Source organism: Equus przewalskii, chromosome 9, assembly GCF_037783145.1.
Source record: "Equus przewalskii isolate Varuska chromosome 9, EquPr2, whole genome shotgun sequence".
Lineage (NCBI taxonomy): Eukaryota > Metazoa > Chordata > Mammalia > Perissodactyla > Equidae > Equus > Equus przewalskii.
The window spans coordinates 71,716,067-71,739,089 of record NC_091839.1 but is presented as its reverse complement, the minus strand read 5'-3'; the positions used below and the strand labels follow the sequence as shown (position 1 = coordinate 71,739,089).

The window sequence follows — 23,023 nt, the reverse complement described above, 5'->3', positions numbered from 1 at the left end:
AAGGACGGTAATTTGGAATAACCAATTACATAAAAAGAGAGAAATATAATGCACCCATTTGTCGGAAGTTTGTGAGAAAAATATTAACTTTTTTATTATTAAGAAATGGTCTTTGGAACCACAAACAGGCAGATAGAAAATACAGTTTCAAATACTAATTTAAAAAGACTGCCACTCAATCAACACGATGTCTAACCATGGGTTTTACTTATATTTATTACCAAAGACAGAATCCAATTAAGTAATACTAAATCTCATCGAACAACTGCACTTCGTACATTGTTAAAGCTACGCTTAAGAGCTTAGAATATATTGGCATGCGTATTTTAAAAGAATCTGCTTTTTCCTGTATAAGTAGCTCAGAATGTCCATTTGTGTTTCCTTTTTAAATAATTATCAGTATATTTTCATAACAGCAATGAAACGTGACCTCAAAATAATAGCACCAATTTTTTTTTTCAAACACCACAGAACTCAAAGAGCCAGAAGTGCACCCTCTCTCTTTGGGAAGTAATAAACTGATTCCAGTCAAGCAATCAATGCTCAATACATGTCCAAGTCTACTTTAGAAACCGTCCTGAGGGATTAAGCATACGCTCTCTTACTCCTAGATCATTAACAACTCTTTTAGAAATATCATTCTCAACAACTGAAATAATATTCTAACATATCCACATATTGTATCGTATTTAAACAGTCTTATACCTAATTTTTTTCCCTTTTTTTCTATTTCAAATTATAACTTGGAAATACACCACTGTCAGCCTATCTAGTTTATCACGTTTTAAATGTCCTTTACATTACTATCAAATTTCTTAGTAAAAGAATTGCACAAAATTTCCACTTCATTCAGTTGAGTATGAAAGTCCAGCACTGAAAATTAACAAAATATTTGCTAATCAATGGTCCCCCAAAATCTCACTTTATTTTAATTTACATTTCGCAGACTACTAATATTACTGAAGATTTTAAAACATGCTTATTGGCTATTAGTATTTCTTCAATTCTGGTTCTAGGCTTTGTAGGGGAGGAAGACTTTTCCTCTGCCTAAATGTGGGTTTGTCTGGCTGGAGAACGACTTAAATTCACATGAGACAGAATAGCAAGAGAAAATTAAACAAAGCTTTATGAGGAACCATGGCCCGGGGCCTTTCTTCCCGAAGGAAGAAAGGGCACCGAAGAAGTGGGGTCCACAGAGTGGTTATATACCCCCAAACAGGGTGTGTCACATATGATTGGAATGTCCCTCCCACACTAGTCACAAGATTGCCCTGCTGGCAGAGTGCTTGATGGACACAGCAGGTATTGGGTCTGCTATCTTGGTGGGCGTAGCAGGAGACAATTCTATTGTCTGGAGCTGGGGGGTCATAGGTGAGCGCAGCAATCAGTTCCTAGCCTAAGGAAAGATGCTTAATCCTGAAGGAAATGCCAACGTTGGGAGGGGGAGGGAAGTCAGTTACAGGAGGTTCCAGACAAGCACAATAAAATGCAGATTTAAGTCCTTGCCTTTGGCATTGATTAAGAGTTTCTAGAGAGAAGGTCATCTCCTTTCTTCTTCCTGGTACAGAGAGGGAGGCACCTTTTACAGATAGAGATTTACCTTACAAATATAAATGTGTCCTAACAAAGGGCAAGTTCCATTCCTCAGAGCCTCCTTCCCTGTCCCAGTTTATCAAAAGCAATCAGCCTCAAATAATCCTGATGCCAAAGAGACAAATCTTGGGGTGGCCAATTTCAGTCCCCCACAGCTTCTTTGTCTTTTTTTAAAAATTGGATATTTATTTTTAGAGGGGGCTCCATTGCTTTTGTTCATATAAATTATCTGCCATCTAGAAATCAGCTAAAGACTTATATTTTCTTTACTATTATATGCTTTAATTAAATACTGTGAATATTTGTATGGAATAATATGAGAATTAAGCATCTTTCCTCAGTCACTTTTATTCCCAACACCATTCACTGAATAATCGGCCTGCTCCCTACCAGAGAGATGCCCTCCTGCCAGAGGCTGCTCATCACCCCCAATCTCTGTTCTCCCTTATTCTTTAGGAGCAGAACTTCTGATTGGTAGCTGGGCACCTGGTCACATGGGATATAGAGCATGTTTCTCATCCTCCAGCTGTGAGAGAGGGGCAGACCCTTTCTCTGCCCCTGTCTAAGGACATCTGGAGGCTGCGGTCCAAAACTGAGGAGCAAACTGGGTTCTATCACACAAGGACAGAGGACGGGAGGCTTACCTATAACCCATCTTCTCTTCTATGTGGAAGGGAGAAGGTAAGTTTGTGACTTGCAGAGTGATCCCTTTTCCTGCCTTTTGTGCAGATGGGAGAGGTTGGGATCCTAACAGCACAACAGCAGCTAGGGGCAGCTGTGCTGGAGGTAGGAAAATATGTGTGGGAAGAAGAGCTTATCTCAAAGGCCACTTCTCCCTGCTTTGTCAGGTTTATTCTAACATGATTATATCTGCATGCCTGTGTGCACACACATACACACAAATACACACACAGTAGAACACAGGCCAAAAAGAAAACCATTTACAGAAAGTTGACCAGAAAGTTTTTACATAAAAACAGAAAGACGAGGCTGGCCCCTTGGCTGAGTGGTTAAGTTATGCACTCCACTTCGGCAGCTGGGGTTCACTGGTTCGGATCCTGGGTGCAGACTTACACACTGCTTATCAAGCCATGCTGTGGTGGCATCCCACATTGAGGAACTAGAATGACCCACAATTAGGATATACAACTACGTACTGGAGCTTCGGGAGGGGGAAAAAAAAAGAAGATTGGTAACTGATGTTAACTCAGGGCCAATCTTCCTTACACACACACAAAGCACACTTAAAATAAAAAACAGAAAAGACTACAGAGAAAATATTTCCCTGTCGACAATGTCTATGGGCTGTTCATTCTACAGGGTATTAAATAACCCAACTCTATTTCATGATCTGAGAAGAGGATTCTAGTGGCATCCAGGCAAATAGTGAGAGGACCCAAAGAGAATGCATCCAAAATATTATTGGACAAATAGGGCAGGAAATTAACTTCCTTTATTTAAGAATGACTAAACAGAAAAACAAAAAGGAAAAAAAAGACTGGTCAAATCAAAGATTATTTAAAATAAAAAATGGAAGGAAACATCTTGCCACAAAATGGCACTGAAGTAAGACAGAAAAGAACTAACAATGCAGAAAATATAAGGGTTTTGTGATTTTAGGTTGCTCTGTGGATATAAAGACTTACAAACAGGCTACAGCTCAAAGCTTAATTTGTGATTAGTTTTCTCTTGGTAATACTCTCATAAAGGAAGGTTAGAATCCCTAGTTATCACTCCAAAGTCTATTTAACTAGTAAGTAAATATTGTTATATAATTATAATATATACCATTATAAGCAAATAAACAGAAAAACATTGAAAATCATTAAAACTAATCTTGACTATACTCAACTCTTGACTATATCTAATAATGCTGTTGGCTGTGGAAAATTATGTTTGATTAAAGCTCAGTAAAAGTATTTTTATAGAGCTCATACAAGATTTCAGAAAATGATGGCACTAGTCCCCATAAGTTAAAGTGAATTAAAGTATACATTTTACCTTTTACCTGATAGGAATATATCATTACCACCAGCTCTGTTCTGAGGAGCCATCATCTGATTCTAGAAAGGGGAGTGGTTTACGACAGTAATGAAGTGACGACGGGCTAAAGAGAGATGTAAGATTTTCATAAAGTAACCAGGCAAAAGTAGGTAGAAATGGGGAAAAGGTGGAGGATGTGAAAAAGTATTGCACATACATGAGAAAGACTGCCAAAGAAAGAAGTAATGGAGTTCTGCGTGATGGAAAGAGAGAGGAAGAAATCTCACAGTGGGTACATTCCAGACGAGCAGGGAGCTGTTGGAAGAAGAAACGTTAGGTCAGAAGAACACTGCCTCGCACAAAGGCGATGGCATTTGGCCAGAGCAGGAATCTGTTTGTGTTTGCATCTTTGTGTATGAGACCACATGTCATTGAGGATGAAGAGGGAGCTAAAAAAGTCAATCCATAAAAGCATTGCAATTGGATATTTAAACTTGAGTTTGTATGCAATGAGGGCATTTCATACTGATCTCATTAACTGTTAGCTATTAATATTAACTATTAATACAGTAGAAAAATATATACAATGACTCATCAACTATACACATACAATGGAACTCCCTTTTGGGGCTCTGAAACACACAGATCTTTTTGATTGTACTGCACGTCCTCCACGAATGAATAGAGGACATGTGCAAGACCCACAGACAGGTACTGTCAATACAAAAGCCAACGTGACACTGTTCCTCTTGTTAAGTGGCTTGCAATAGGGTTTCAGAAATTTCTAAGACTAAAGACTTCACATTTCTGCAGTATAATAAATAATTTGTTCTTTGAACAAAATTTGCTTGCTCATATAAGTAGTGTCCTGCTAATAAACTTAACGTTTTTCATTTTAAATTCAAAGGGAGAGAAAATATCTTCCTGCTGTTTTGGGTTAAAGGCCCTCCTAGAATACCTCGCAAGTGCGCAGAATTATCGTGGCTCCTACATTCCTAAGTATCGCTGCTTACTTCCCAGGCAAGATTCCTGTAACTCACGCGGGATACTCACCACAGACCGACCCTCGCACTAATCTCCTTAGATGAGGTCTCTCTGGGAGGTAGCGATATTTGCATCCAAATATACTGAGGTTTGATGTGTGGTCTCCAAAGAAACGGAGCTGGCGGTATCTCTCCCCACATCGATAACAAAAATTAGTGTTACACTGTGAACAGGTCATATGGTCACATCCTTCAGTTCTCTGGATGTGGATCTGTATCAGGGAAAGAGAAGGAAATGTTATTACATTTTTTCAAAGTAAAATCTGGCAAATGTTATGGAACCGCACTTAGAAGTTTTCCCAAAATACAAGCCCTACATAGTCTTCCTGAGGCTGTCAATTTGCTTATAATCACAGTCTCCAAGATCGTATTTGGATCAAATACTTCATATGTGCAAAGCTCAACAACATTTCAGGTACTCAAGCTGTTGGCTGATTTTGATCAATATATAAACACACACATCCCGAAGAAAACTCACATATCTTTCTAGACATACGCCTAACTCACTGGTTAGGAGGCAATTTAAAAGGCTCTGGAAGTATATTTTGTTCATGCTAGGATCAGCAAGTATAAGGTGACCTGGGGAATAAGAATAGATAAAAAGTATTTCTTAAAAGCAAGGATCGCGTAAAACTTTTTGTGAATAAGTATCAAGGAACAGAAAGCTCTCTGTGGAAGGAAATGATAGCAGCTGTAAGTGTATTCACAATACCATTTTAGGTTCCGACTCTAGTATCATTTGAAAATACATGTATACGACTGTTTGTCCAACGCCACCGGTGCAACTAAGCACGTTCCTCTATTGCTGCAGTCAAGCTACGTGTAAACACAGTTTCGCTTACAATGGAACAAGGAGTTTATTCCTGAACAGTCCACCATAGACCCAATGCGGTGGTCACTGTCTCAAGTACCAAGGCCGCGTTATAATCAAGGTCTTACTCTTTGAGACAAAATTGGATGCTTGACTCAGAATCCTCATGGACACTGTATATAAATTGGAGCCCTCTTTCACTCAAGGATGTGTACACTTTGCTGGGTGAACACTCGTGAAAGAGGACTCAACATTATTTCATTGAAGAAAAATAAAGGTTTGTTTACACTGCCCAACTGTCATGTGATTAAAAACAGTCTTCTCATTTCACTACAGAGTAGGCACTTACCGCATTCAAGTCACGTCTCACTAATTCTCATGTCTGTTTTTTATCATATATATGAGATTATATACATATATAAAATATATTGTGTATATATATATATAAGTTCTTTGTTTAGAAAATTTATTTAAAATGTTCTCAATACTATTTGGACTATTTTAAGTTTCTACCCACAACTTTGCTTTGGGACTAGCATGTCAGGGAACGTTTGAATGCAATTGGGAACTTCCCGGTCAACACGTGAGTCAGTCCCTCCAGTGATGGCTGGACTCTCTTCAGCTAAACCTTGGCCACAATCCACAACCTTACATAGTCCCTCTGAAATCACGCTCTCCATCCCAGGTACACAGCTCAGCTCCCTAAGCTTCTACAGTACTGCAGTTATAATTATATTTTTTCAACCACTGGACAACGATTATGGAAATGGGATAAAATCATCCGGGAGAAAGAGAAGATCTTTAATGTGAAAAGAGAGATTAAAAGGTTGAGAGATAAAGATAATTATACACTTCAAAATTTAACCTTATTTTATAGGTTTTGAGAAAAAAAATTTTAAGTTGCTGACTCCAAATCATGTGCAGTATTTGAGTTTAGTGATTAAATAACTAATATTTAAACTTTAAAGGAACAATATGATTTTTCTCTTTTTAAGATTGGCACCTGAGTAACATCTGTTGCCAATCTTCTTTTTTTTTCCTTTTCTTCTTCTCCCCAAAGGCCCCCAGCATATAGTTGTATATTCTAGTTGTGTGTGCCTCTGGTTCTGCCATGTGGGATGCCACTTCAGCATGGCCTGATGAGTGGTGCCATGTCCACGCCCAGGATCCAAACCGATGAAACTCTGGGCCACCGAAGTGGAGCACATGAACTTAACCACTTGGCCACGGGGCTGGCACCTGGAACAATATGAATTTTAAAAAGACTTCTGAGGCTGCTTTTTTCTTTTTTTTAATTTTAATTTTTATTTATTTATTTTTTTGAGGAAGATTAGCCCTGAGCTAACACCTGCTGTTAATCCTCCTCTTTTTGCTGAGGAAGACTGGCCCTGAGCTAAGATCCGTGCCCATCTTCCTCTACTTTATACGTGGGACGCCTACAACAGCATGGCTTGACAAATGGTGCCATATCTGCACCAGGGATCTGAACCAGCGAACCCCAGGCCACCGAAGCGGAATGTGTGCACTTAACAACTGCACCACCGGGCCGGCCTCCAGAAGGCTGCTTTTAGAATAACAAAAGATATTAATCAAAGTAGTGGTGAAAGTTTTATCTGAGCAATGCAAGTGTTCGTGAACCCACCCATCTATGTACCTACTTACCTACTATATCTATCTACCTACCTACCTACCTACCTACTCGGAGAGTTTCTAGGTGATGGTGACAATTTTGAAGAAGTAACAGCGAAGTAAAGGGTAGCACATTACAGGCAGGACAATGATTGGCACACGGCAGGCACTTAACACGTGATGAGTGAATAAACCAAGAAAGAAAAGTTTACTCAGGGTTTGGCAGGATGTTATATATTCAAAATCATTAGGTTGACTGCAGCTTAAATGTTCATTCCCTCCCAGTGGCTGATTGATTCTTGGCAGGTAAGCCTCTGCTCCATAGGGAAATCTCCCAAAGAACCTGGGCTTTGACTTTAAGAAGCCCTGTGCTTAAATTCTGTCTCCACTAGCCATATAAAAAGAAGTTACTTCACCTCTCCCAAGCCTCAGATTCGATGACATCACTTACATGAGAATAAAAACGTGATAATCTATGTTCAGAGCCTAACCCACTGTGGCACATACCAAGTCAGAACAATACAAGATTGATTCCCATCTGTCCCTTCCTCTCTACTCACCTAAAAAGGTGAGACATCAACTACCTGGGCAATGGATCTGCACGTCTCCTGATTGCCAGGTGGTCCCCTGTCTCACTTCCTCATATGGGTAATTCTCAGGCTGATGCTGGACTGGAGAGCACCTTCCTAGATAGGCAAGGGCTGGCTTGTGGTCAAGGGCATATGAGCATCTGTGGTCAAGGCTTACCAAATCACTACTAGGGCAATACAAGCAAAACTTATTTTTCCTACTATTGGCCACCTCTTCCTTTTAAAATTCTATTGAAATTTGTTTCTTTTACCTGACAGTCCAGTCAGAGTAGATCCAGGTTTTGTGGGGCCTGAAGGTTACCTAATTTGCGGGCTCCTCTTTAAGGAGAAGAATGTAAATTACAAATGCAAATTAGATACAAGGCCTAAGAAGGGACTTGCGAGGTGAGAGGCTCGAAGTGCAGGCTCTTCAGCCTCCTGGTAAATCCAGCCCAGTCCAGCCCTTCCCCTCTGTTGTGCCTGTTTCTGTGACCCATTTCTGAAGACCAATTCCTGTGACCATATCCACGTAGCATAGTAGATGGCATTCAGGAATAATGTAGGCCAAAGGCCGGACTAGACCCTTGAACCATTTCTGATCCTTCTTGAATACTAGGAGAAAACATGTTCCAGTGCCACTGGTGAGAACCCAGAATAAAGGTTACCTTGTCATACACTCAACTCTTTGACTGTATATTGTATTTGATCTCAAAATGTAGACAATAAAACTTAGCAAATTTCCTAGTCCCATAGCACAGTGTTGTATTTGACCTATGAAGGGAAAAGGACTAATATTTGTTTAGAGCCCATCACGTGCCAAGCATTGTAGGTAGAGTAGCACCCTCAAGCCTCATACACAGCGCCATGAGATTGGCATTCTTGTTCACAACCAGAGCTCAGAAAAGTAACCTGCTTGAGGGAATGGAGAAAGGATTCTGATTCACGTCTGTTTCTTTACTAGGCTAAGCACCTCTCTTCATAAAGATAAAACAGAGGGTCGGTCTGTCATATTCTTTCCTGACAGCATGATCTGCATTAGTCAGATAAACACATCTGCTCTCCTCCAGGAGGCATTTCTGAGTCTTTCTGCTTGTTTTAAACGCTGCTCTTGGGGCCAATTCATATTCTTCCTTTAAAACAACATCACAACTTTTTCTGACAGGAAACTTGTTCTCATAAGTTAAACTCATCACTGACAGTTCATTTGCCTCGAAGTTTCGCATACAATTTTCATTGTCATTTTATAACTGCTTGGAAAATTGCTTCATTAGGTTCTAAAATCTCTATGTGGCATATTTATTATCTCATTTAAATAGTGAAGACTGCAATTTCTAGTCTCTTTTAACAGTCTTTTCTTATTTCTAATTTTCTGAACACAGCAGGCAACTAAAATATTGCTAGTCCAATAATATTTCTGCATAGGCAGTGATAAAATTCTAAGCTCTGATAACACTCCATAGTCACCTTGTACATTGCAGGATTATATGGTTCTATAGATTAATTTGAATATTTTATATACATAAAGGCAGTGATTTAATCATGAAAAAATGGTTTCATCATTTACCAACTGTCAGGTACACAGCGCTTCCTTTAATATTATTGTGAATATATCCTGATTACATACGAATATTTTATAATTTGATACTAATAGAGAAATGAACTGACACAATGCAAGTTAACATGCAGGAGGAGACGTTACTTTTCACATTTGCTAAGCAAGTTGTAATTGTGAACTCCTAACGCTCAGGGGATAATAAATTTCATATGCTAAATGAGTTCCCTGAGTATATCTTTAAGGTCACACTTTGACAACGCCATTGTTGTTTGTTTTTAAAACACAGGACCTTAAAAAGGAGACAAATTATGTTTACATAAAGTTCATTTTATTTTTGAATGACTGTTTTTATTTGTTATTATAGCTTCAAAACATTCATTAGCTTAGTTCTGCCAAAAAACAAGTTAATCACCCAACTGCCTATAATTTGGCATCAAAATTCTATTTTTACTTCAGAGATGAGACAGACTAGGGCAGAAAAGATATTCCTAATCTATTAGGTTAAATTTACTAGTCATAACCACAAATGTCACTTAATTTGTTATTACTCACAGGGTTTCTTTTCTCCATCTACAATAAATAAAGACGGCTGATACTTAAGAAGCTGAATATTTAAACACTAAATATTGCTTATACCTCACTAAAAAGTCATGAGACGAAATGTTCAGAATATACCAGATATTTCTTTAATAAGAGTTTGATATTAAGTTCACATTGCTGTAGACAGAAATGACAACACAGACCATTTTTGAGCCTGTAATATTCTCCATAGGACATACCAATACCTGTAATAAGAGATTAATCATAAAAACCATACATACATATATATTAGTACCTGCCCTCCTCAAGTTGTTTACATTTTGTTTAATAAAATGCCACAAAGTATCTAAAAAATAGAACTAAAATTCAGCTTTTAATTTTCATACAGATTCTATTTAATCATAAGGTGAAAGAATAATAATAAATGAACTGGTAAATATCCAACCCATTTTATAATTAAAACAGTACACATATGCCCACAAGGATTCATCTCCACTTTCACCAAGAAATAAGAGCTTATTTTATTCTCTAAGCAGAAAATCATAACTAAATTATGTTATAAATTATTGTTACCAACAAATATTTAACTCTTGGTAGAATACTAAATGTTTGTTTACGCTTAAAAGTCTTTTTATATATAGGTTTGCCTCAATGGCTTTTGATATCTGGAAGAATTAATTAGAAGTAGCAATTATTAGGAAACTTTTAGAAAGTCCATGAGTAATGTTCAGTTCTTTACTACCTCACCAATTCTCCATAACACAGAGATTTCTAAAAAGCAAATATATACATAAAGCCTTCAAAGATGTGATAAAAGATCTTATGAGTCTAGAATTTTTGTTCAATTATAAAATAAATATATACTGGGGCAAAAATAAGACAGTTCCAGAGATGCTAAGACTGCTCTGTACGTTTTCTGGCGCCAGGACTTGACGAAAGACTTCCTTAAGTGCTTTTCTTGAATGTGAAATTCAAGAAAGGATAATGTTAGCCCATACAAAAAATTTTATAAGTAATCCCAGAGAAAAAGCTGGAAAGCAACCAGTCTAATTTAGAATAGGAGGCCAGTTGGTTCCCAAAATATCTTAAAAAAATAACAATGGAATATACACCAAGTAATAATATTCCTGAGGAGCTAACTATGAAATAACATGATAAATAAAGCAGGTATTTCTTTTACTCTCACTAAGGAAAAACGAAAAACTGGGAACTTTCAGGAAAAACAAAAGAAAACAAAAGGCAGGAAAGTTCCAAATATTCAGCATAACAAAATATGGCATGATTAAGTAATTGATAGTGAGCAAGGATGCTAGGGGCATTTTTCCTAGAAGTTGTGATCTCCTAGAAAAGAAACGTAATCTTAGTTCCATAATTACATGTTCTTGGTTATGTAAACACCCAACTGGTTTTTAAATCTTACAATCATTCTTTCGAAAAAACAAGTATTAAGTATTACATTAAAACTGAACTTGAACATTATTTAATTTGACAATATGAAAACAGTTACAGCCTACAGAAAATGGGAAATAGGGAAGAAGCGAAAAGAATTGTAGGAGGGCTAATATCCTCACACACCGTCTAAAACTGTTAGAATATTTAACAGAGGTTTAAGTACATTATTTAAAGGTAAAAGATAATCAAAAGAAGAACTAAATTAATTACTACCAAAAATTGGAAAGAGAAGAAAGGAAGGAGACAGATAAGTGAAATGGATCCTCATCTGTCATGTCAAACTAAAAGTGGTTGCCTCTATTACAGGAGATTAGATTGTAAAAAATAAGATGTTGATTTCAAGATTATTTGGTATCTCCTTCTACATTAGCTTTTTAAACCCAAGACTCTGATGACTTTGTCCTCCAATGTACCTGTTTGTTTGTTATAGGGAATTTCATATATATTTCCAGTTGTCTTATGACTGATTTATGATGACAAAAATTCTTTGAAGAAGAATACTGTCCAATTCTTATTCCTCAGGATAGAACTGTACTACAAATTAGCCCCTGATTTTCTTCCTCCTTCTTTCCCATACTTCCCTTGCCCTGTGCGCCATGTTCTCAGGAATCTTCAGATGCCACTTATCTCTTCCTTCATTCATTTTCACCCCTTCCCCTCTGTGACTGTGCACTCCCTAGCCTGCCAATTGCTCAGGTAACACCTCATCCTAATAAATCTCTCCTTTAATTCCACATGACCGTCTAGCCCATGATTACCCTCAAGCTTCTGTTTTCACCAGCCTTCTTAGAAGAATACTCCATACTCCCTGCTTTTCTTACTCACCTCTCAACCCCTTCTCAGCTGACTGCAAACCCATGTTACATCAGCTGTCTTTCTCCAGAAAACATTTATTCACTCAACAAATACTTATTTGTTCACGTGGTTCCGGCCCTTAAGGAGTTTACAGTCTAAGGTATAGACAGACAATCAATTGTATGCTATATACTCATAAGCTATGACAAACGCTATGAAGGAAGAAGTACAGGTAGGAAGAGAGGACATAACAGAGGAGCTTGATCTGGTCTAAGGTCACAAGAGGCTTCTCTAAGGAAGTGACATTTGGTCTGAGAAATGAAGGACAAGTCACAGTTCACCAGTTAAGAGGACTCAGAGCTGGGAAGAGCATCCCAACACAGCATATTCTTGGCACTGTAGCCATGAAGTGAGAAGCAACCTGCTCGAGCACTGTCACAGCATTTCTCACTCTACATTTAAAAACTCTTTAATTATCTGTACCCCTCCACTCAAACCGCTAATCTCCCAGTGGATAAGATCTAAAAGGGTTCAGTTCATGTACATCTTGTTTATTATTTTACTAAGGGGACTTGCACAAGTCCTTTCACACAGCATATTCTCAAAAAGAGAACAAATGTGTATTATCCATGACCCTCTCATTGCCAAATCCATGAACATGTTTTTAATTCTTATCTTGTCTCTCTCAGTGTCATTTAATCAGTTGATCACTACCTCCTTCTGACCTTTGACATATCTTTTTTCCAGGTATTCCTCTTATCTCTCTTAGGTTCCTATTTCTTCATCTATCCCTTCATTCCATCCATGACCTACCACTTTGCACATACTCTTTGCGTGATCTTTTCCATATTCAAATGGTTTCAACTTCCCTCTACTGGATCTCATTTCTTCATTTCCACTGTGGATCTGGCCCCTGAGCTGCAGACTCATGTAGCAACTGTTTGCTGGTCATATGTATCTATATGCCTTACAAACATTTCAAAGTCAAATAAACAAAACCATAGTCATCATCATTCCATGACCCCCTAGCTCAACAACAACAAAGTAAAACTAGGCCCATCTCCATTATTTTACTCAGTTTTTGATATCACCATCCATTTAGACACCCGAGCTAAATATCCAGGGATTACTCTCTTCTTACTTCTCACATCCATCTCATCATCAAGGTCACACAGTTTTAGCCCCAAGATATTTATCTAATCCTTCTCCTCCTCTCCAGCCTCTACCACTAGCTTAGCTCCTACTGTCATCATTTCCTTCTAGATGTCTACAACTACCTTCATATAACCAACAGCAACCAACCGAAAATACAAATTTGATAGCACCAACTTTTCAGTCTGGAGGATAAAATCCACATTTCTTAACAGTGCATGCAAAGCCCAGGCTTCTGTGTGCTTCTACAGCCCAGCTTTCACCACTTCCTTCCGAGAACCTTACTAAGGGAACCACAAAGTGCTTGTGGCTCCCTACACGGCACACATGTCCTGGCTCTGTGCTCTTGTGCTGTTAATCATAATACTCCTACTCCTGGATACCTTTCATCACGCCCAAATCCACTAAAAAGTCCTCAACAACCCAGCTCTCCCTGGATTCCCTGAGATGAATGAGATGTCCCTTTATCAGGAACCTTCCTATAATACTCTATGCCAAGCCCTACTGAAAGGCAATTGTGTTTTATCATTGTCAATGTAACGGCTTTGTCTCCCCTTCTATGAGTTTTATGAAAAAAAGGGCCACATTCTAACAGAGCACATAACGGATTCTCACTAAAAGTCGTACAAGGAGGAAAGAAAAATGATATCCGTTTATTCAACAATTATGTATTTAGTGCTACCCAGTGCCCGGCACTGCTCTGAATGCTAGAGGTATCTCAAGGACCAAAATAAATCACAACCCCTTGCTCACACGGCTGCAAAATATACCCACTATTTTACATAGTGATAAGTACTATAGTGTGCTATGGCGAAAAAAATAAAGCATATGGGGGCATACTACCTATTGAGACAAGGGAAGGTAGTGACTGAGAAGCTGAATTTTGCTCAAAGACATGAAGGGAGAGAGCTGGTTGTGAAGGTATCTGTGGAAAGAATATTCTAGACAAAGGGAAGAGCAAGTATGGAGACTCTGAGAAGAACACATGCCTGATGTCTTTGAAGCACAGCAAGGACGGTGAGTGGAGGAGTGTGAAGGAAGTAGATGAGGTCAGAGAAGTATGGGGTGGAGGAGTGTCCCCAGTGGGACAGGTCAGATGGTCATCATAAGGACTAGCTTTTCTCCGTGTGAGATGGGAGCCATGGAGGGTTTTGAGCAGAGGAGGGATGGAATCTGTCTTATGTTTCACAGCTTCATTCTGGCTGCTGGGTTAAGAACACTGTGAAGAGTAAGAAACCAATCAGGAGGCTATTGCAAAAATCTTGGAAAGAGATGATGTATTGTAGCAGATTAGTGATGGTAGGCGTGCTGAGATGTGGTCAAATTCTAAATATATTTCATTGGTACAATTTACAAAACTTAGTGATTGATGGGATGTGGGGTGTGAGAAAGAGAGTCTGGGATGATGCAAAGGTCTTGACGTGAGCAGCTGGAAGGTGGAGTTGCCATTTACTGAGATGGGCAAACTATGAGAAGAATCACTTTGGGGAGAGAGAATACACTGTGTTAGAGAAGTCTATAAGGCAAGTGAAGACACTGAGCAGGCATTTGGATATATACGTTTGCTCACAGCTCCCCAAACCTTTATGATCTGCCTATGATTGCTGTCACCAGTAAAACCCGTTCCTTGTTTTGAATTCTAAGTTGAGTTTGCTGCAGAAAGAAAAAACTACTCTTAAAACTTAAAATTAAATGAATCATCTAAGAAAGCTCTAGATTCTTTAGCAAAACTGGTCCCATCGGTATCCACATGGAAAATGGGCAGCTTTTTACTCAAACATTCCCCTGTCTACACAGCTCACTGAACTTATCCCTCTCAGAAGCCCTCATCTAACAAAGGCTCTCAATAGGGGCTCTCAGCCCCCTGAAGATGCTTCAGATTTTTCCTTTTGTAGGGCAGGGTCTGCTTGGTACAAAGGTGGCTGATGCTGGCAGTTAAGTTGTTCTGCAATGCCTGGGACATCCTCTATGGTAGAGAATTGCGTTCTGACCATATAATTTTCTAATGCATTAGACATTCATAGAGGTGAAAATCTGTTTATAAGTATCTGAACATAGAACCTAACTCCATTTTACATAAAACAAAAAATAATGTTTGCATGGCTTTAATAGATAACGAATGTTTTAATTATATAACTGCTGTGTAAATCGAGGAAAGATTGATTGTATTTAGAACCTGACTCTATTTTATATATAAGCCCAAAATATGTCTGTGTGGTTTTAATGAATATTAAATTTTCTAGCAATATAACTACATATATACATACATATATATATATACACACTTATTTTGTCCTCATTTAAAATGTCAAATAGAAAGAATAGGTATTGCTAATATTTAAGTTTCACTTCAAGGTTTCTTAAATCCAAATTTATGCATTACGAATAGGAACAAAAATCTGACTTCTTCTTGACGTCTTTTAATGTACTGCGTATTTCCTTGTTGAACTACATATTATTTCATTACAATATTTTCACTTATTTCTGTTTTATATTATAATTAGGACAAGATATTGATTTTTCAAATGACTTGTTATATGTAGTCACATTATAAATTTAATCTCAGGATAGTAAACAAATATTTAAATTATTTGTCATAAAAATGGAGCATTAGAGGCAATGTAGTTTACATCCCAGAAAGTATCTGCCATTGAACAATGAGGCTCTTGTCACAACTCAGGTCTAGATTTTGGCACACAAAGCAAACAGTGGCAGTGATAACCACTGCTCCAAAGTTCGTGATTTCAAGCAAGCTGGAGAGTTAAAAATGGGTAATCGGTGGTTAAGGGGAAGCTATTTTATTTTCTGAATGGGCACTATTTGAAAGCAGTCATCAGAACCATACAAATGTGTTTTTGCAGCAGTGTATGAAGTGCTGGAGAATCGCAGGATTATCTAGAAGATCCAATATTAATACTCCAAGTTCTTTCTTCAGCAACCACAGGTTACACAGCCACAGTTCACATGTAAGAGCCACAGGCATGGCTTTTCTGCTAATTTTATGGTGAATGGGAGCAAATGAATCATTTTCTCTGCATCAATGCATTCTTGCCCAAAGCATCCTATTATAGATGTAAGAGAATAAAATATCTGAAGGGAAATATCATGATAAGTAAATTCTTTTATTTCCAAAGTCACAACAAATTATGGACAAACATAATTCACTCTCCCCTGCCTGGCGCTGGGTCCACTTAACCTCTCTGAAACTGTTTCTACACCTGGAAACCTCTTCCTCACAGCTTTCTTTTAAATGAGACAACGAATGTAACTTACATATTACTGAGTCTATCATTTTATTATTACTGTGTAACACCTCAAAGCTTTATCAAAAGACACTTAATAGATAAGATCTGGATGGCACATTGTAACTTAGCATCTTAGTATCACATCTAAGGATTTGAGAAGACAACATAAGTATAAAACTACAATGGAGACTGACATGTAGTAAATATTAATAGATGCTAGACAGTATTGCTATTACTATTTACTGTGCTAACACCACAGAGAAAGATAGATCATTGTACAAAGGCATTTTCATGAATAAAATAAAGATGGCATATCAGAATTCAGCACTCCCTATTCATATCTTTGCATTTCTTTTACAAAAAGAAAAGTGACTATCCTCTCACCTAGAATTAGGGAATATTTTGACCCTGCAATTATAAAAACAAATGACTTAATTACCCATTAATTCAGAAATTACGTTACTTACATATTAGTCTAAGAAAATGGATAAATTCCTAATTAATTATCTCTATTCAATGTCTTGTAAAACAGCCTAAACAGAGATGTGAAATTATTTCTATAAAAGGAAATTAGGGTCAGCTGCAGATAATCGAGCGGGCTCACTGTGAGTCTCTTTGCACCACATTACACAAATGTTTATGGAAATAGTTCTCTTATCTGACATTAAAGAAGAAGGTAATTTGAGGGAGGAATATTTGAGGAATTTCCCTTTAATTTTCATAATTAAAAGAAAAATCTAAGCATATTGAGAAATATTAACCCCAACTTTGCTTTAGTAAGCCCAGTATTCTGAGCAACATTTCACTTCAACCCGAGGAAGGAAAAAAAATGTAACAGCCAAATCCTTAGAGGTTGTATAAGAAAACAGAGATGTTTAAGCTGCTCCAGAAAGCTGTGACGTTATAATCCTTCTGTTATCTTCTTAGAGTTTATTTATTTTTAATCATGAACTATTTCAAACACTTTAAAAACTAAAGATAATAATGGAACAGACATACATGGATTTACCACCCACATTTAAAAATTAACATATTGAAATATTTGCTTCAGAAATATTTTTGAAGAGATAATGCTTCCTTTATATACTGCCTTCTTTACATAATTGTTTCTTAACGTCAACTTCCTGCTTCTTCAAACTAGCGTGCTTCAAATTATTGGGTAAAAGGGCCGGAAGGAATGTCCACCTCTCTTTTGAAAGAAAATATGTCAAAAGAAATAGACTCAGCAGAAATAGGAGCTTCGGAAAAATGAGGTTTTAACAATTCAAAACTTCACAAAGGAAAAACACGATATGGCTAACCATCCAAAACTGGTTAACCGTAAGACAAGTGAGACTAACTGACTAGTATTAAGAACAACCAGAAGGTTAGATCATTAACCATTCTTACAAAGTCCTCACTCACATCTTGAAGGCTTCATAACTTATCTTTACTGATGCTTATTATAATATTAGACAATAATATTAGAGATTTCTAATTATTCTAAGATCTAAAATGATTCAGGCCTTTACAAACATCCGGCAGGTTGCTACCATCTGACATGCATTTATTAATAAATTAAATATTTTAAAATTTCCTTTAAATAAGCAGATTTTTTAAAAAGTATGTATTAAGCAATGAAATTACACGTGGTATCTGGGTTCTGGAAAAAAGGAAATAATAAAATAACTTACTTTGCTTTTTGCTTTTAATTTAGTTAGTCTATGGAATCTCAATCTCACCAGGAGGAGATTCCCTGCTATAAGATGGTCATGTAAACTGATTCCACAGTTCCTTAGCTCCTTTGCTTTCAGCTATTTCAAAAGCAATTCTTTTTAAAGCCCCAACCTTTTAGCTATTACTTCAAAAGGAAACCAGCATGTATGCTTTCTCTTAACTATTTATCTAGATTTGTTAAAACCATGGGAAGTTTGTTAGTGCATTCAGTAAATTCCTTACAGTTTTGGCTGCTTTTTTTCCCTACACATCAGAGTGCATTTAATGTTAGATTGAGAGGTTACAGTAATAAATGTATGTTTTTAAGTATTACCTCAATTCACTGGAGAATTTCACCAATGTACAATGCCGCAGTATTACTCACTCAGAGCCAGGCTAACTGGTAATTGTTTTTACAGCTTTCCAGAGAGACATAAAGTATACTTATGAACAAAGTGTTAAGTACAATGACTTAACAGCACTCCTAAATTCCTACTGGCCTTTATTTAGTTTGAAACTGAGCAATAGCTTAGAATAAACTGAAAAGGCAAGATAAGGGAGGAAAGGCCTCATTTTCTCATTGTTCTTCAATGGATGGAAAATAAAAGTGTCCTGAGCAATTGACGCAGGGGTCATAAGCAGCCCCAGAATCAAAAGGACAATTGTGGATGAATTTGCCTTCTACAGGGAAAACAAGGAAAGCTTTAGCTCAAACATTTTTAGACATTACTTTTAAGAGAGCCAGGTCATCAAAACTATTTCAGAAATTTCTTCCAACTGCTAAGAACGTAACATGCTATTTCAAGCAACACTTTTACTTACTATATGTATAAACTAGTATGTGAATTTGGTATAGTGAATCTGTGCATCATACTTATGCTCATTAAGAGGCTTCAGAATGTACTTTTACTGTATCAAGTTAAATTCACAATGATCAATTTTTTTAAATTTTCTAATAATTCAAATTTCATTTATCTGGTGCTAAGTCTCCAGTAAGGAACTGTAGAATTGTTCTTAAAAGAATATTAGGCTCAATTTAGACATGATTCCCAAAAATAAGTTTGGCAAAAAGTGGAACCACATAAGATAGAATGTACATATACATATAAACATATATAATTTCTAAAAGCTTTAAAGAAAACTTTCAAATTTCAACAGATCTCTATCCTGTTTTCTGACTGGATTTGTTTGCTGATTTCTCGATAGGAGACTCTCCCTGGCTGTTTGCACAGTTGGTTTTCAACATGTAGGTCTCAGTTCAAATGCCCTCTAACTCTTGATGACTTGCATGATTATCAAGAGAAAAATGAAAACTGGGATTCATAAATCCCTACATCCTGATTTTAGCTATTAGCTTGTAACTCCCTAGATTTATAAAAGCAGCTATCAGTTTAATGTCATCCAAAAGTGATAAGCAATGGCAGAGGGAAAGAAAAGCAAAAGATTGCAGGAGTCAGAGCCCCCTAACTGAGAAGTGATTACAGTACGTGTGGCAAACTAGAAATAATACTTTTACATCATTTGCCTACTAGCTTTTCCCTGTACACACAACTCCATTTTTAAACGGAAAATAAGAATTTTGAAGTGTAAAATGAATATTTATATGTAGCCTCCTTAAATTTTGGAACGTAATGCAAATAAGAATATATGTTGTGTATATACAAAATTTTCAATTTAGTTATGTAATATAATTACTCTTCTAAAACGAAACAGAGAATATTCTTTTTTTCCACACTTGCATGAAGAAGTTATACACATAATTCACTTCAAGATTGTAAATATTATTGTTCAATGACAGCCAGATGCACACAATCCTTTCCTCCCGAAGGTTCTCTCACCTTGCACTTTGGACACTTCTGGGCATTCCTCTGCCCATGCTCAATTTCGCTGGCCCAGTGACGCAACAATTTGTCTCCTTTTTTGTACTCCTTGCAGTTAACACCTTCATGCCAAGGAGAGTGGCACTTAAAACACCAGACGAATTGGCAAGTGGGGCACTGGATCTGCGTAAGGAAAAGTAATATTAAGTACTAGTAGATATACTGAAAGCATCTAAAAGGATAAGAATGGTGAGGCTTGGGGAAATGAGCTAAAAGGTTATAATTTGTCCAGATTTAAAATATTTCCCTGTCTAAAAGACCTAAACTACAGTAAGATATAACTATTCTATCATGAAGGGAGGAAAGAGTTGCTTTGGCAAGGCTGATTTGGCTGTTTGTAGACACTACTGGAATTAAACACTTGGGACATTCTGGAAATCAATTTGACCTTAAGAAAATCTCCTAGATTGAAGCAGAGTAAAACCTGAAGGCTCACGGTGCCTCATTTCCACACAGTCAGGCTGCTGCCCTCAACTTCGCTTTTCTCTTGAAGCACTTTTCCAGGCATTTCCATTGCTCTACCTACCAACGGCTTCGTTCACTTTTATATAATCAAAGCCTGACAGATGCTTCATCAAACGAAAAACACACCAGCAAATCAACTGCTTTATCAGCATTTCCCATGAAGCACCTTCTAAAATAATGAGTACCCTGCTTTGCTATTAATCTAATGGAGGTTAACTATAAAAATAATACAAAGGATCCTATTAGAAATATATCAGTATGCTGGTCCCGTGGCCTGTACAGAGGAAACTATCAGAAAGATGTCTTTGTATTTTCACTACGTGGAGGTTTCTGTGCAAGTGTGTGTGTATGTTTATTGAAAATATCTGTCTTCCACTCGACATGGAAGACATTTTATCTGACTTCCTTTATTTGGAATGACTGTCGAGCATCCCATTCTCACACACTATTCCCAGTCCTCATCTCTACAAACATATGGGCATAACTGGACGTTCCCAGCCCTGTTCGATTAAAGTGAATTAATACAATGTCTCCCTATGAACAACACTGATAAGTGACTCTTTTTCTCTGTGCTCCTGCACATTACGTCACTGCAGCACGAGTGAACTGACCGATGACATTGTGAAGATTAGTCAGAATTTATTTTGGTAAACTGTATACAACATCACCACTTACTTTCTTGGGAAACCACTTTTTGGACAATGGTGGTTCCGATACATAGATTAACTGAGAGGCAATGACCATCACAGCTCTTCTATTTATAACTCAAAGCACTGCAGTTTTCACTAATGTCAAGAATAGATAATGTTCTTCCTATGCAAATATGAAGTAACAAAAGTACATTTGCTTTTAACTTATATCAAAACAAAATAATATTTTGTTATAAATTTTTAAGATGTCCATGTATATTTATTTATTGAAATTCTGTTATATGGTAATGTTTATACTGCTGCCTTACATGCATTATTTATTTTTATCAACAAAATAATGCTGCAAAGTAGGTATGAACACCACAAGTTTACAGATGAGGAAATTAAGGCTCAGAGAGATTAAATAACTTGCCCAAAGTAACACAGCAAGTATGTGTTAAGAAGAAATTTAAACATAACTTTGTCTGGCTCCAGGACCAGCAATCTTTTCTCTCTTCCAAACTCTTCCTCATACTAAACAGAATGCTTTCTTTGACAATTAAAAACCAAAAGGGAAGTCAAAGAAGGTCACGTGGTTAAACTATTTAGTAAGTCAGAATTCTACATGATTACCAATATAGGGTGAATTTTGAAAATCCTTTTCAAGATTTTACTCAAATAAATTAGGAGACTCCTTGGTTAAAAAAAGGAATGCTACTATTCAATCATTTAAAGTAACTATTTTTGCCTTTTCTGATCACTAAAGTTAAAGTAAGTCATTTTTAAAGTAGGAAGAATGAGTTGAAGTGGGTAAGCTCCAGATAATAAAGCAATGTAAAATGATCATTCCTCTATGTCAGTGAACAATGAAGAACAGATGTAAATATCGCTGGGGCCTATATGAATATAATTATGAATGGAATGAGTGAAATGGGGAAGAAGTCAGAAAGACTCGCTTTTCCTCATGCATCTGCCATTCTGTCAGATGGGCTTGAATATTTAATTCAGTTCTCTTCTATTAGACATTATTCATAATTCTAAATCACTGAACTTTAGCACTGTTAAATAAAATAAAACCTCTTTGGCTTTTAGTCTTAGATTATATTTATGAAATGAATAGAAGAATGAATCAAACAGTGCTCTGAAACTGGGATTCACTCTCTGGTTCTCAGACGTCGTAATGGTTCGGGATCTTCGTGATCAAGTGCTGAACCATCACATCTATGTCTCTCTAATAAAGACAGTTAGAAAGGTGTGATTCTCCTAAGGCACCAGAATGATAAAAAATCTGACACTTGGTGTCCGTCCCATCCAGTGGCTCCCAACTTCTCGCAATAAACAACTAAGTCCCACTGCAGATCTTACTGCCAACCCTCTCCAACAACACAGACTTGCTGACAAACTGTGAAAGGAGTTTTGCAGCAAGCTCTCAAGTGAAGACGCACAGTTTAAATTCATACCAGACTGCTTACTGTCTCTCATCGAAAACATTAAAATAACTATAGCCTTGCTTAGGATTAAAACAATGAAAGGACGAACAGCCAACTCCGACAGCCTTGGTATTCAGACTGTGCCTGAATTTTCTAAATACTGACTTTTTGGTCAGAAGATGCGTTACTCATTCTAACCTTAACCATACTCAAAATTGGCCTTAAATGAAACACACCTAGACATCAACACCACATCCTCCTCCACTCCTGTACTATACCTATTCTTCCATGTGAACTGCCATCTCACAACCACAGACCTCCTACATGAGTGTCTGCCTTCTGAGTGATTATATTCACACAGAGATCATCAAGCTCTATCCTTGCTACTCAAAGTGTGGTTGGAGGAGCAGCAACATCAGCATCACCTGGGAGCTTGCTGGAAACAAAGAATTCAGGTCACACTCCAGACCTAGAGAATCAGAGCCTACGTTTTCACAAGGTCCCTGGGAGATTCACACGCTAAAGTTTGAGAAGCACTGCTCTCGGCCATGGGACCC

The 23,023-nt window shown here is 37.3% G+C and overlaps 1 protein-coding gene across 2 annotated transcripts in view; it reads right to left on the bottom strand.

Annotated features, from left to right (window-relative positions):
- RNF217 (ring finger protein 217) overlaps nucleotides 1-23,023 on the bottom strand; it is a 116,764-nt gene that overhangs the window by 6,625 nt on the left and 87,116 nt on the right. The window contains exons 3-5 of one of the 2 annotated variants that reach the window (XM_070559349.1): nucleotides 19,901-20,065; nucleotides 4,630-4,831; nucleotides 1,866-3,891 (exon numbers count right to left, since the gene is read on the bottom strand). In XM_070559349.1, the coding sequence (XP_070415450.1) occupies nucleotides 3,860-3,891; nucleotides 4,630-4,831; nucleotides 19,901-20,065 (399 nt within the window). In that variant the 3' untranslated portion in view covers nucleotides 1,866-3,859. Of the gene's footprint in view, nucleotides 1-1,865; nucleotides 3,892-4,629; nucleotides 4,832-19,900; nucleotides 20,066-23,023 lie in introns of those variants that run through there. The other variant, XM_070559348.1, reaches the window with a different exon arrangement.